The sequence below is a fragment of the Ictalurus furcatus genome, chromosome 22, assembly GCF_023375685.1.
Source record: "Ictalurus furcatus strain D&B chromosome 22, Billie_1.0, whole genome shotgun sequence".
NCBI classification, from domain to species: domain Eukaryota; kingdom Metazoa; phylum Chordata; class Actinopteri; order Siluriformes; family Ictaluridae; genus Ictalurus; species Ictalurus furcatus.
Genome location: NC_071276.1, coordinates 19,752,878 through 19,768,782, shown reverse-complemented (window position 1 = coordinate 19,768,782; position 15,905 = coordinate 19,752,878). Strand labels below are relative to the sequence as shown.

General features: G+C 45.3%; 1 protein-coding gene across 2 annotated transcripts in view; it reads right to left on the bottom strand.

Annotated features, from left to right (window-relative positions):
- Positions 1-114: 114 nt before the first annotated feature.
- mxd1 (MAX dimerization protein 1) overlaps positions 115-15,905 on the bottom strand; it is a 35,516-nt gene continuing 19,725 nt past the window's right edge. The window contains exons 4-6 of one of the 2 annotated variants that reach the window (XM_053654270.1): positions 6,561-6,675; positions 5,231-5,390; positions 115-4,308 (exon numbers count right to left, since the gene is read on the bottom strand). In XM_053654270.1, coding sequence (XP_053510245.1) covers positions 4,118-4,308; positions 5,231-5,390; positions 6,561-6,675 — 466 coding nt within the window. In that variant the 3' untranslated portion in view covers positions 115-4,117. The remainder of the gene's footprint in view (positions 4,309-5,230; positions 5,391-6,560; positions 6,676-15,905) is intronic. The other variant, XM_053654272.1, reaches the window with a different exon arrangement.

Genomic DNA, 15,905 nt, shown 5'->3' with positions numbered 1-15,905 from the left:
AGTTTTCTCGAACAGACCCTGATTTACATTTTAGTGTAAAATTCCGTTACTAAAACGAGACCCAAAAGAACCAACCATCCAAACAGAACAACAAGTAAAATCTGTGGTGTTTTGTTGAATTTTTTATTTCAGATGTTACTAGCAAAGAGTAACAAACTCAATACATGTACATATTGTTGCTGATGTTTTGATTCTCCATTCGTTTTTTGACCACAAGTGAGTAGGCAACATCCAAACAGCCCGCGTTTTCTATTTTGTTGTCGTTTCAAACAAAGTAACGGCATAAAAACGTCCCGTTTTGACATTCGATCGAACGCAAAATCGAACAAAAACAGACATGTAGCTGTCCTAGAGGCAGTAGCTTTTTTATTGATTTATTTTTAAAGTGTGTGTCTGGTTAGTAGAAGAACACACCTGAGGACACAGTCACGATCAGTGGGAATGAACTTTGCGATGGGTTTGCTTTCCAAAAAAGAAAACACAAAAAAAAAAAAAAAAAAAAACAGATCGTACATACATCGTTTTTTTTTTTTTTTACTTTTTCCGAAATGTCCGTACGTCGTTAAGGCTTTAGCCATTTTGGTATTAAAGAGTTCACGACACCCCGTACGTGTACACATCGAAAAGGAGTGCAAACATCCATCACGACTCCTGGACGATAGCTGCAGGGTTGAAGGTGGCACAGGATTTCAAAGTGGACGGGGGAGATAAAAGAAGAAAGAAAAAAAAAAAAAAAAAGAGGATGGAGGGCGGGGTTTGTTCTCGAGCAAAACCACGAGTGTGTGTCAGCACCCGGGACGCGCTCGAGCCGCGCAGGGCGTTTGTGCAAATGCTGTGCATTTCAGCTAATGATTATGATTCGCGAATCTGCACAGATGGGTGTAAAAACCTGCGTTACTCAAACGCGCCCTTTTTTTATTTATTTATTTATATATAAAGTCTTTCACAGAATGTTCCAGAGTGATATATATATATATTTCCTCTCTGCGCTGGTGTTGAAGGAGGGCAGAGAGACGAAACGCTCACACGAATCTTCACGAATAAAGTACAATAAAAGGACAAAGGAGTCATCAAAAGGCAGGGTGGATTTAAATGTGTGTGTGTGTGTGTGTGTGTGTGTGTGTGTGTGTGTGTGTGTGTGTAGAACCACTATTATTACACCAGTTCTTAGACACGTTGTGAAGGAAATGGACTTTACTCATAAACTAATAAAAACAAGACAAAAGCATATCCGTATAAACAGCTTCGAAGAACCCGACACCGCAGGAACCAGAACGGGACCCTCGTCCCGAAACCCTTTCTCTCCGTCTGTAGACAGTGACCCCCCACACGCAGACACACACATGAGCAAAAACACAAACCCCATCCCAGTCTGACCATCACGCCTCGTACTGGCGCCACGTCGCAATCGCGCCGCGCTTATTTATTATTTTTTTTTTCTACTTAAAATTTTTTTTTGGGGGGGGAGGAGGAGGTGGGAGGGAGGAGGTTGATTTTCAAAGTGATTAAAAAAATTCCACATATTAAACAATCCTACATTTATGGGGTTTTTTTTTATTTTTATTTTATCTGTTAAAATTTTTTATTTGGTGCGTTTCCTTCAGGCAGCTAAGGTTTTCCGTGGTCTGTGTCTCGTCTTTGAGCTGCGCTAATAAAAAATAAATAAAATCTACATCTACATTCAGACGACTGCCAAGCTTCACGCTCGTCACGTACGTTCGATTCGTTTCCGTGTCACGCGACGTGCTTTTTCCCTGACTACCATCACTACGACTTCTACAGACTTTCCCTTTACTCACGTTTCTTCCATTTTATTACAATTTTACACACATTCATTTCTCTCTCTCTCTATATATATATATATATATAATTTTCAAATTTTTTTTTTTAATATTTAGAAGATAAATTTTTCATAAAAGCAAACGAAATGAAAGAATTGAACACGTCGAACAGCACAAGGTCATATCAGGATGTACACAGATATAGCCTAAATACAACAGAGCTCTAAAATGTCCATATACGTACGCTGGAGATAATCTGTGCAAATAAAACGACACGTTTAGATTAAAAAAATAATAATAATAAAAATAAAAATAAAACCCTCTGGGATAACTGAAACCACTAAGGAAACTACGACTTTAAATAGACTCTTCTCTTTTTTTTTGTTTGTTTGTTTGTTTGTTTTATAAACTTATATATTTCATCTGTGACATATATTTGGATTAAATAAATACTTTGTGATGTGTATAGATGTATAGATAGATATATTTCTGTAAACTATATACATAAAACAACACGGCGTTGAAAAGATAAACAGTTTCGGCGTCTTGGCGGAGAAGGACGGCGGGCGGGCGGGCGGGCGGGCGTGCGGGCGTGCGATCACGTTCGCACTCACACGAGAGCGCGCACACACACTCGTGCACCCTGTTAAAACCAAAGCTCTTTTTTTGTCGCCTTCCCATAATTCCAAGCACTTTATTATTATTATTATTATTATTATTATTATTATTATTATTATTATAATTCTGCCTGACTTCCTGTTTGGTAGTGGAATGTGCTTACATCCTTATTTACTCTTTTTTTTTTTTTTTTTTTTTTTTTTGGGCGGGGATGGAACAAAACACATGCACAAATAAAAAAATTAAAAAAAAAACAACCCCACAAAACACATCCGCACCACTGTCCTTAGCCCAGAGAGGAAGAGATGGAACGACCCGAATTCAACTGTCAGTCCCGCGACAATCTCATGCTGCGATGCGATACGTTCCTCACGTCGACAGTTTACAGTTTTCGTGTATTAAAAAAAAAAAAGAAAAGAAAAAAAAAAAAAGAAGAGAAATAAAAGAAATATCCAGGTTCCACGTCATCAGCAGCAGCGAACCGAAACATCCCGACGTCGTCTCCTCGCGAAGTCTTTGCTCGACGTTACTTACACTCGGATCTTAATACCCGACCGCGTCTGCCCCGATCCCGAGCTCCTCGAGCGGACGAGCGAGCGCGGAGATCCGAGATCGGATATTAGCCAGGTTTGGTTGGTTGAGAGAGAAAACAAAAAAGTCTCGCTGTACTCCTCCAGCAGCAGCAGTCGAGCGATAGTGTCACGCCGTTGCTAGGTAACCGTCCCACAGCTCGGATGCGGTCGGTGGTGATGGTCGGTGGTTGTAGAGGGGGTTGGACGCCGTAACAGTGCAGGATTTAAGACTAGCTTAAAGACTACACCTGGATACTGGAACTGGAGTAGCTGCGATCCCTCTGGAGAGCAGAGGAGCGAGAAGTCGATCACGATGACGACGATGACATGGTACACCTTTCTTAATGTTGTTGCTGCTGTAAATTTTTTGTGACCTGAAAAAAAAAAAAAAAAAAACGGGGGGTGGAAAAAAAATAATAATAAAAAAAATAAAAATAAAAAATAAACATTCCTGCTGTGTGATCTTTGGTAAAAGCCGACCTTCTGGCGCTGATCTCAGGGGGGGTTGGGGGGGGGGTGGGGGTGTACAAGACAAAACAAAATCATACGTCGCTCATGGATCTGCGGCAAAGGGGGCCGGCTCACACCGAGAGGCTGCTTATAAGTGCAAAATTCCATGCTGTGATAGGTCAGGTGACCTAGCCCTGTTTCTGGAACGTCCTGATCTGATTGGTGAACTGATGGAAGGCGGAGGAGGGTCGGCGTAGGCAGTGGGTGTGGTAATGAGAAACGTTCTCTGGTACGACAAGATAAGAACGGCGTGCTTTTCGTCGGAGGACGAGACGAGGAGGAGAGGACGGAAGCGAGGTAGGGAGGATCTGATCGGACGACGAGACGAGACCTCACGTCCTCTGCGGCTGATTGGACGGTGAAGGCGCGGGTACGTGAGGGCTGCGTTGTTTTCCTCGTTCTCGGCGTTCGTTCTTCGTTTTTTGGTCTGGATCGTACGTACGAGGCGTCACGGAGCGAGAGAACACGCGAGCGCTCTCGTTCCGCAACGTTTCGTACGTCGGATCGTGCAGTTCGCGTCGTCGCGCTCCGGCGCTGGAGATCCATCGATAGAGCGAGTGAGCGAGCGAGCGAGTGAGCGAGCGAGTGAGTAGTGGAGGTGGTGGAGACGGAGGTCAGGTGGGAGTGGGTGTGCTCTTATAGACTTAGAGTTTTCTCCTGAGTGTTGGCGAGGCGGCGCAGGCTGACGTGGCTGGAGTAGCCCTCGTCGCTGCAGCTGCTCCTCAGGCTGCCTCGCTCGTCCGAGTCGCTCACGCTGCTGGTGCTCCACTCCAGATCGCCCATCAGGTAGTCCGTACCCTCCACGTCCACGTCCACGTCCAACTCTTCTGTACCGCAAACACAAACACACACACACAAAAGATCACATCACGATTACTGACGGCATTTCACATCCGCTGCTTCCAGTCAGTTTGTAATAATTAAAAAAAAAAAACAAAAACAAAGTGTACCGTGACATAATATCGATCTTACGATACGGCCCAGTCCGTAGCCACGTTTGAGGGACGCAGCTACGTAACACGTCGAGATGACGATGTTCTGTGGGGAATCCCGATGATCGACACTAATCCCGATTCATGCTTCTAGTGCGCACTTGACCACTTCGGTTGGTCTAACCCCGTCGAGAGTTCATTCCCGAAATCTACAAATCGGCTCTAGTGACGTCCGCTAGACGTCCGCTAGTATTTTAAGTTAGTTTACACTAAAGTACACTCTGTCCGCTTTCCCAGGCGGAAGACGGACGTTGAAGGTACAAGAGATACCCGTGGCGCACCGGTGACGAGCGACGCTACGCTTTAGTCCCCTCGTGTCGCTCACTCTCGAGGAAGCTGACGAGAGGACGGACTGTTACGCGCGTAAATAGGACCGAAATTCATTTTATTTTGAAATCGCAGCAATAAAATAGCGAGAGGCCAGAACGCTCAGCGCGAATGAAACAATAAAACATGAATCAAAACCTTTAAAAACAGCAGGACACTGAATCGACAGGCCACCGGAAATGAACGCTACGCTACAGCGAGATGTTCTGTGCGTTGGTGTGAACGCGTTAACGCCGCGTTACGCTCACGCTGACGAGGGCCGCGTGTCTGAAGGCGAGAGCGCGGCGTTTATAGGAACACACTTACTCACGGAACAAGTGCGCGAGTGTCGAACGAGTGTGTGTGTGCAAGGCTGTGTACATATAAGTTAATATATGCATAGAGCACGCAGTGTGTAGTGTGATGAGAGGGTGTGTGTGTGTGTGCGTACCTTGGTCAGAGTCGGATTTGTCTGAAGAGAAGGTGGACCCCGTGCTGTCCATGCGCGTGCGCTCCACTCCCAGCTGCTCCAGCCGCCTGTGCAGGTGCCTCCGCTCCCGCTGCAGCTGATCTATTGCGTGCTGTGCCTTCCTCTCGCTCTCCTCCAACCTCTACACACACACACACACACACACACACACACACACACACACACACACGTTGATTCATTTCTTATAACAGTGGCGCTGATAGGTTTCTATCAAAGCGCCCTCGTTCTAATACGTTATCTTTTCTACGTTTCTATAGCAACAGCACGTTCACAGAGACTTGTACGGCGGACGCTCCACATAAACGTTTATTTAACGTTTATTGAAGGAGTCTCCAGTGTCAGCGTTTCGTAATGGTCAGAGGTAACGGTAACGTTCCCATATCTTAAGGAGTTTATGTTTTTTTTCCTTTTTTTTCTCTCTCCCTCGGGGGGGGGGGGGGGGGGGTCGGGGTTCCTGGCTGTTTATAGCTGCTATAACGCAATCGGAACTTGTTTCATGGAGGTTCCACGACTTTAAACTTAACTATAAATTAGAAACCGTTAGAAGGTGTCGTACTTATAATAAAAAAAAACAATAATCGTTATTGTTGGCAGATTGCTGTGGCGTAAGAGGAATAAAAAAAAAAAGAAATGGTTTAAACCATTTTTTCCTCCGTGGCAGAAATGGCCTCGCACGGTAATATCCGTCCTGAACGAGCCGTGTGTGGCGTTTGTGCTCGGACAGTCGACTGGCTCGGATGTGGATTGAGAAATACCGCCTGGCTCCGTCGTGACTCCATCTTTACCCCAGAGTCCCTCAGCAGGCCAGGTTGAAGTTGTGTTAAAGCTCCAGAGACACAGGGGACAGGTAACTAAGGGCTGGAGGAGCTCCGAGGCGCAAACACGACGTCCTTATCCCGGCCGAATAACAACAAAGTGAGAGTGTATTATTATTATTTTAATTATGTGCAGTTTACACCTTGTCTTCCGTCTGTATCTATAACTCCCTTATATTCCCGCACATCCTGTGCTCTAATTCACATAAAACTTCAAAGAGAAACTTTTTAAAGCCAGCTCATGTGAAAGCTTGTTGCCAGCTTCCTGAGCGCTCGCACATTTGAGAGATCACGGTGGCAGCCGGCTGCAGGATAAACAAGTAATTAAGTATATAACTGAAAAATAAATAAATTAAGCCTTTTTAATGAGCGCTTGGCTCGGTGTACATGCCATATCCTTCTTTCCTGGTTGTTTAGAGATCGTCTGCAGTCACAGTGAAAAACACACACACACACACACACACTCACACACACACCTTGATGTGATCCTTGGCCTTCATTAGTAGGCTGAGGGTGGTGTGCCGGTTGGAGTCTGGTCCCAGAGGCACGAGGGACTTCAAGCGTTCCAAACATAGCCGTAAATGCGCCCGCCTGGGAGAGGAGAGGAGAGAGAGAGAATAATCATATTTCAAGTACACACTCATGATGAACACCTGTTCCTGGTTGTGTAAAACATGGCCTCGGGGAGCGCGGTGTGGTTAGAAGGGGGCGTGGCCTGCTAATCGTTCTAATCAGAGTTTCTCGTTCCCTTGTTATCCCCGAAATCCGCTTTTTACTCCCTCAGGAGGGTTTGAGACCTGACGCATCATCTCTCCAAACTCCAACATTACAGCGTTCACCAGGATTCCCTAAATCCCTGCGCTGCTCTGAGATCACATGACCTTTAAATGAGCAGCATGTGAGAGCAGTGTGTGGGATTAGCCCTGTGTGCGTGTGGTCTGTACGTTACTTTATACTGCTGTGTGTGTGTGTGTGTGTGTGTGTGTGTGTGTGTGTGTGTATATATATATATATCTTTAAGATGACCTCGGTGTCTGGAAATCCGGTTTTGGAATATCTCGGATGAGGAGGATGTTGTTTCAGTAAACAGTGCTGTGTGAGTGTGTTGGCAGGGTGTGTATCTACTTCTTAAACAATGCCGTGATCGTCTCGCTACTAACAATAAACAAAGCTGAAAGAGACGTTTAAAGCAGATGATTCGACACGACAAAACACACAGTGGTAAGATAAAACCATACACATGTAACTAGACGCCGCTGGATCGTGGGTCAACATCGCCGCCATATTGGTTAGGGCAACAGTAATAAGTTTTGGGTTATATTACAGTTTATATCATAAACTAAATCACTGATGATCGAGATTTTCATCCGAACCGCCGTTCATCTCCAAACCGCCGTTCATCTCCTGCTTTCGGCTGAGCGACTGACGTATTGTGAATCTTACTGTAGTTAGTTGGCCAGTTAACTTCTCTCACTCTGAAGGTTTCCCGAAGAGAGACAGTTGAGCAGGCAGTGAGACGTGGCTGGAAGAAGGGAAGGTGTTTCCGCAGGTGAGTCAAGCCCGATATAACAGCTTGTCATCAAATCGTGGCTAGTTATTATTATTATTATTATTATTACTTAAACACGCACTATTTAGATATTTTTCAGTATTTAAAAACGAACGGAATTCTGACCTGGAGCACAAGAAAAGCTAAAAGATTGAGGTTGAAGACAGAAGAATCCATTTCCACGATGAAAAAAACCCCCAACTTTATCCGCGTTTCATGTATACTGAACGATATTACGTTAGGGACGTCTCGGCATTTATCGATCTGATCCGGATCTATGCTTGACAGGTGTGAGTTTTCACAATTCCTTATGACGACGGATAATTTCCCGAGTCTAACCATCGAGAGCGTAAGTATTTGTTTATAGGGCGGTGTCGCCCGGGTCAATATGGCGGACGCGTTGACTTATCGCAGCGACGGGCCGAAGCGGCGTCTGTGTGTCTATGTTCAAAACGGAGACTGTGTAAATCTGACAGTCACAGAGGACACGCCTCCTTTCACTAAATCTGACCTGCAGAGCCCACGCCTCCTTTCGCTAAACCTAAGACGGAGGCCATGCCTCCTTTTAGTAAATTTAAGACCGAGACTGTGGCCTGTGTGTTCGTTTCAGGTAAAGACTGCTTAAAACGTATGTTTTATTCCTGACACTGCGCACGCAGGACCGGTGAAGGGTTAAACACGGCTATGACGGCTTTCCCAGCTGCTGAGGGCGTGGCGTGTGTCCGCGCCCACGTGACCGCTTATGCAACCGCAAGGCACACACTCCTGTGACTGTACACACACACACACACACACATATATACGGAGGCGTGGGTCACAACCTAGCCTGCCTGATTTTTAGCTATTGTGTGCGTGTGTGTGTGTGTGCGTGCGTGCGTGTGTGTGTACTTTCCAGCTCAGAAAAACATCAGTGTGTATTTTCGTGTGGGCGGCTCTTTGTGAGCACAGCATTAAATACAGACAGAGACAGACAGACACAGAGAGAGAGAGCGAGAGAGAGAGAGAGAGAGAGAGAGAGAGAGAGAGAGAGAGAAGCAAGGGAAGACTACAAGACATGTAAAATGAGAGAAAAAGAATACTCATTGTGAACGGTTGACCACGCTGGACTGATTTACTGTGAATTACAGGAAATAAACAGGAAATCCAACAGAAATGATCCGAACGTTCCGTACGAGGGAAATAAAGTCAGAGCTCTCTTTCAGATGGTTCACACACACACACACACACACACACTGTTATTAAATATAAAACTGTAATCTTTGGTGAACTGCTGTGGTGTAAGGGGAATGAAACACTTCGGTAATCAGAGACCGGGTGGTGTGATGAAGACGATCGGCTGTTACCATGTGCCACGCTATAATTTTAGTTTATTAGTGGTTTGTTTTTGTTTTTTTTTTTGGTGCGATTTTGATTTTTCACGGTTGCCTTAAACGTGGGATTGTCACCGAGACACGGTGTATGATTTTAAAATCCTCCGTTTTTATCGTCATGTTTAATCCAGGACGGCGTCCTCGGCCAAGCACGCACGTCAATACCTCCTTCCAATTGGTCTACGACATTAGACAAACATTAACATCCGCTCATGTGATAGTCAGAACGTGGAATAAATAAGAGAGTCCCATCTTCATGCATCGCTCATCTTTGTCTGCTTTGTGTGCTCGTGTCAGAACACACTGTAATACAAACAACAGCCCTGGCACGTGGAACCTCGACAGAGTCTCCCGTTTACGAGAAGTCACGTGTTTCGTGTTTGGTTTCGGTTCAGCAACGAGTCATGAGACCGGTAACGTGTCAACGCTTCCAACAATTTATCAGCTGGCAGAAAAACATGAAAAAAAAAAAAATCATTTTTTTGTTGAACGTAAGCAATACGATCACAACCAAATTTTCAGCTCTTTACTACTTCCATCCCGCCCCCCAAACCCCTCCACTGTTTAAAATATATATATATATATATATATATATATAAACAGGACTCAACAAACAGGAGCAAACGGACCACGTTGTTGGTGTTAAACGTGCTGAAACGTTGTATAATCAGGCGGATAATCACATGTCGGAGCGGAAGGTTGAGTGAGATTATAGTTCCGTCCCTGTAATAAGCAAACGCATAAATTACTATAATGAAGCATCTGCTTCAGGTCTACACAATGAGCTGGAGCTGGTGTTCGTGCTACACAGTTAACGTGTTCTTCACGTCTTCAGAACCACGACGAGTGCTCTCGTATTACTGAATTACACACGCTGGAATCCCTTATTTTAGAACACCGAACATACTCAAAACCAATTATTGTAAAAAGTCACATCGGGCTTATGTTGGGAAATATGTTTAAACTTAAAAACAACAAAAAAAAAACCCACCTGAAATAACTTGCTTGCATAAGTATTCACCCCCCACGGGTTGATATTTGGTAGAGCGACGTTTTGCTGCAATGACGGATTTTTGCTCCCATGAACAGCCTTGGATTCAACTCCAGACCTTTTATCTGCTTAAATCTGTCAGGACATGACGAGGAAACGGGCCACAAACTGCGCATCGGTCGATCGTCCGAATACTTTTGAGCCGGTGAAAATGGCTGTAATTCCTATTTTCGTTAAAGCCCTTCAATTAAAGCGGGAAAGTCTTCGCTGCGTCGTTTCAAATCCACTGTGCTGGTGTACAGAGGCTAAACCACCAAAACTCTATCGCTGTCCACATACTTATGGACCTGACTGTACACACACACACACACACGTACGTTTCTCATCAAATATCAACTTAAATTCGTCAGCGATTGCAAATTACAATTAATAAAATGACGTCACGTGATACTTTCTATCCGTTTATAGTTACATTTAATGCCATGGAACCAAGTTCTTCCATACGCTCTTCTCTCTTTTGAGGTTGATAAGGAGATTAAAAATAATAATAATAATAATAATAAAAAACTTCCTTAGTTACAGCTTTACCTCCGACCTGCCCTGGAGACTCCTTCCATAAACAAACCCCTACGTAAACGTCTGCGTACTTCGGGAAAACTTCGCCGTATCGACGGGCGCACGCTCTCATTCCTGCACGTCTTTTCATTCGTTTATTATTTTTTTTAAAAAACGGCTTTGATTACGTATCGCGTCGGGCGAACGGGTCCGATTCTTCGAGTTCTGTTTACGCGGCGCTCTTAGCGACAGACGTCGGCGCGACGCGGCTTCACGCAGATACGGACGTTGGTTTATATTTAGCTCCCTGTGGATGAGCTGTTGCTATGGAAACGACAAATAATCACCGTGTAGACCCGCGCTACCGTCGGAGCAGCTGTTGTGGGGAATGAAATGAACCGACGCCGGCGCTGCAGGATTTGGAAGGAGCTTTAGGAATAGTAAGAGGGTTATTTATTCACTCGGCATTTAAACACGTCCTGAAACTAGAGCCAAAAAAAAAAAACAAAACCCAAAACAATACTTCCTTGGAACTTTGGCACAGGAAGTAAAGCTGTCTCTGGTTGTACTACACCTGGGCTTCCGGAGCACCTGAGAAACTCCTTGTTGTGTAAACGCTCGTGTTCGCACTCTTTAGGCTGCGCTTACGGACACAGAGACTTTCATCAAATCCGCCCAAGGAGGAACGACGAACATCACGCTTTTGCTGGCAGAAAAAGTTCCGTTAAAGTCTATTCGTTAGGAGTTGGAGATCACACACACACACACACACACACACTATATATTCGTAATATTTACTGTAACGCATTTCATTTGCGAACAATTATCGAAAGTAAAGTGAGATCTAAAGTAAAAGCCGGATTCACTGGTTATTTGACCGACAGGCTCTTTACAGGTTTCGCTCTTGAACACGTCTGTATTATATTTTAAATCATTTTGTGCCCCACTTTCTCAGCTTCATACTCTGGAGTGGACTCTCTGGTGGTCTGGGCACCGGAGACTAGGCTGTACGCGATATGTAATAACACACTCCAGACTGTACACATATCCAAAAATAATCCAAGCCGTGTAGTGGGGAGGGGGGCCATTATTTTTGTATATAAGCATGGTCTGGAGTGGAGTGTGTTACTCTGCTTAATATTTGGTTAACTACAATTCACGAGAATAACGTGACTTGAACCTAAGTGAGAGAGAGAGAGAGAGAGAGAGACAGAGAGAGAGACAGAACGCACAAGCAACAAAGACAGAAAAAGACAGTAAGAGAGAGTGAGAGAAAGATAAAAAAAAAAAGACACACAGAGAGAGTCGTCCAGAACGAGACGGAAAGACAGACAGAGCAAGAGAGAGTGAGAGAGACACAGAGAAAAGAGAGAGAATGAGAGAGAGAGACAGACAGAGTGAGAAAGAGAGTGCAAGCAAGAGAGACAGAAAAAGACAGTAAGAGAGACAGAGAGACACGGATCGAGAGAGACAGACAGGGAAAGAGAGAAGAGAGAGAAACACACGGAGAGACATCCAGAAGAAGATAGATTAGTGGGAGAGAGACAGAGCAAGAGAGAGTGAGAGACACACACACAGAGAAAAAGAGATCGAGAGAGAGAAAGAGAGAGAACGAGACAGAGAAAATGAGAGAGGATTGAATTGAGTGAGAGAGAGATTGTGCAAAAGAGAGCCAAGTGACAGAGAGACAGAAAAAGACAGAGCGAGAGAGACAGCATGAAACAGGGAGACAGCGCATACAAGACAGTGACAGAGAGAAAAACAGAGAGAGAGAGAGAGAGAGACAATGTAAGAGAGAGGCACACACACACACACACACACACACACACACACACACACACACACACACACACACACAGAGAGAGAGAGAGAGAGAGAGAGCGCGAGAGCTTTTCTTATTAAGGTCAGTATTGTGCAAACAGCGAGTAGACAAGAACAACATATGCCTGTCTCTGCTGGACCAATGTACACACACACACACACACACACACACACACACTCTCAGAGGTCACGTCTGTGGCAGGACGCTCTTCTTTCAGCCCTTGGAGTGGTGAGCTGGTCCAAAGGGCAGTGGAGTCGGATTACACAACCTCGGAGCTCGCTAGCACCGCCATGACATAACGACGAGGAGGGCTCTGCTATTTGTTAAACAAATGTGAATGCCCCACACACACACACACACACACACACACACTCCTGTGTGTGCTTATCTCAGAGTGTAAACGATGATGTCGGCACTGTAAACGACGACCTGGCCTCCATTAGCTGATGCCACAGACTGCGTGTACTTAAAGTCTATTTATAATGGCAGACCGAGTCCTGATGTCTGACCGTCGCCTAGAAAACGCGATAAGAACCGATAACGCCGACGTCTTTTATTCACGGCCCCGCCTACTTCTCATCCGCACGTCCTGCTAGCTGCCTTACTTAATCACAGTTACCTCTGCACACGAGACATCTTGTTGACTGACCGGAGAGTGGGCGGAGCTCGCTGATTTGAGCCCAAGCTGTCTAACGGACCCCGGAACTCGGACGCGTTCGAAAGGGTCCGGCCCCCCGAGAGCCGTGCGATAACTCCGCCGAAATCTCGAAATCGGACTCGCGGCGTACGTCGCTTTGCGATCCGCTTCGAATCCGCACCTCTTCGTACCGCCTTCGAAGAAAAAGCACGTCAGCAGGATTGTAGGAACGGGAACGTTTAACCCAGAGTTTAAAACATACACCGTGTTCAAAGTCTGCATTGAGAAATAATATCTTCTGCCATTTTATTTTACAAACTTAAATCATTTAAAAATAAGCAAAAAAAAAAAAAAAAAAACTAAGGAAAAAGTTCTGCACCCACGTACAAATCCTTATACTCTTTAAGGCCAGAATTACACAAACGCGGGTACTTTCTAACCTGCACTCGCTTCCGTCTCTCCCGTTTTTTTCTTCCACTACCTTGAGAATCAATGGCCCTGGGTCACTGTCGCCACCTTGTGGAACTAGAAAACGCTAAATATTTAGTCAAACGCTATTTGACTAAATAGTGCAAGATAATTAAACGCACGTGTGTGAAGCGTCGGGTGGCCGCCGATGACGAAATCAGCGTCGCGCGTACTGTACGCTGTTCCTAGCTTAAGCGTAAAAAAGTGGAGCATACTCGCTGCTTTAGAGCAGGTGGTGGTGCGGCGTGTCGTGATGGACAAGTCGAGAACGGAGAACTGACCCCCAAGGTTACTCCTCTTTCTTCCCCTGTTCTTTTCTCCTTGTCTAACGGAGGGGCGACCCCGGAGGGGCGACCCCGGAGGGGCGACCCCGGAGGGGCGACCCCGGAGGGGCGACCCCGGAGTGACTCCTTCTGCACAAGCAGAAAGCACACGATGGCTGTTTGCCAATCCTCTCGGGTAATCGTTAAAGATTTCCCCCGCTCTGAGCGTCTCCTGGCTTTCGCTCGCGTGTCTCGTGTGTGTTTATGTATATGTGCACGTGTGTGTGATGGTGTGTGTGGGGTAAATATCTACAGAATGCGTGATGGGGGAAGGTCGGTGAAGAACACTGGATTGTAGAGGACAACGGAGGGATTCTCTACTCGGTGTTCTTGGGATGAGATGTTACATCATTCGACTTCGACGCAGCGCTGCAGTAAGCGAAAACACACACACACACACACACACACACGCACGCCACTGTTCATCTTTCACACAGCAGCAGAACAGCCTGCTCTTCACCCACACACTGAATTATACAGAACTCCTCTTTTCCTTAACCAGAACTGACAGTCATATCAGTGAGACTCTGAGATCTGGATCCTGATTGGTCAGAAGGCGTTGCTTCATGTTCTATAACAGCAGCTCCGACGGTTATATTAACGCGCTCGTTCAGACACGTTATCGTTTCTATAGTAACAGCTCGTTCATGTACGCTCCGCATAATCGGACTAAAAAAAAAAAAAAAAAACACCGTGTAATTGTTGATATGGTGACGTTTTCTGTAAGGAATTTAAGGAAGGAGTCTCCAGTGTCAGCGCTGTTTATCACCTGTGACTGCACTTCTCCGACACATCCTCCGTCGGTTACCGGAACGGACCGACATTTTAATTTCACACGCATTTTTGCGTCAGCCGTTAGCGCTCGTTTGAGCCTTTCTGCAAGGGAGAGTCATCAGAAGACCCGCACGGCCTAGACGGAACAGCGACAATCGATCGGAACGTATAAAAAGTTTGACGATTAATAGACCTGCAGCCTAATTATACGCACACGTGTACGTATAACCCAACGGATTCTGGAAGAGTTTGTAGCGAAAAGTGATAAAACACGACAGAGCCGCACGACGTCCGGTGATGGAGTGCGATTCTGTTTCTAAACCGACTCAATAATTAATTACGGCGCAAAATAATAAGACTCGGTGCTTGACTCAGACGTGGCGTACTGATGACCTGAAGGGCTGCGAGTTTAAAAACGGCTTCAGACAAAAACATCTGCTGGATGGATAAATGTAAATAGAAACTGACGAGTAGATCAACTTACGATGAACGCAAGACGTTAAAGACGATAGGAGTCGCACCTTTGCTGTCTCAACACATTTAAAAAAACAAAAAAAAAAAACATAATTTTGACCTACTTACTGCTACGTACCACTCTGAGTCAATTCAGGACAAAACGCAGATCTTTCAATGTGAACGGTGAAGCGGTGCGGCGTAGCCGAGGGACCCTGCGGTGTTGAATGTCTGCAGAGGGAGGAGTATCTGGGCCCGTCTGAGACCCGACGGCGTTAAGGGTTTCCACAGGAGTTTCAGACGGCCTGCTCGCTCGTGCTCGCACTGCTGAGCTCGGCTAAAATGTATTATTCAACGCCGTCTGCAAGCTGAGCGGGATTTGTGTGTGTGTGTGTGTGTGTGTGTGTGAGAGAGAGAGAGAGAGACCCGGCTTAGCTTAAAGAACCACAAAACATTAAAGGTCGCCTCAAATGAGTACGAACTGGTGTGAGAACAGGAACGAATGTTCTGCAGCGATAAAAACGGAGCTATAAATGGATATAAACACAAAAATAGACAGAACCAGAACATGTAAAACGGTGACACAAATTTGAACGGGATTACCGAGAATTAACAGGTCGTTTTAATAAATTTTAGATGAAAAAAAAATGTAATCTAGATGTAAAAATAAATAAATAAATAATTCTTACTAGTACAAACCAGGGAAATATGTCAACGTTAAAAAAACGTTTTAAGCTTCGAGGCCTCAGCACAAGTGGATTATGTGGCTGAGAAAATGCCGGAATGCTTGTTTCGGGCTACGCGTGCCTCTTTCTATAGACACTCCCCAATGTCCTTTCGCTCCACCCCCATCTTGGTCTGCTCAGAAAGAAAAAAAAA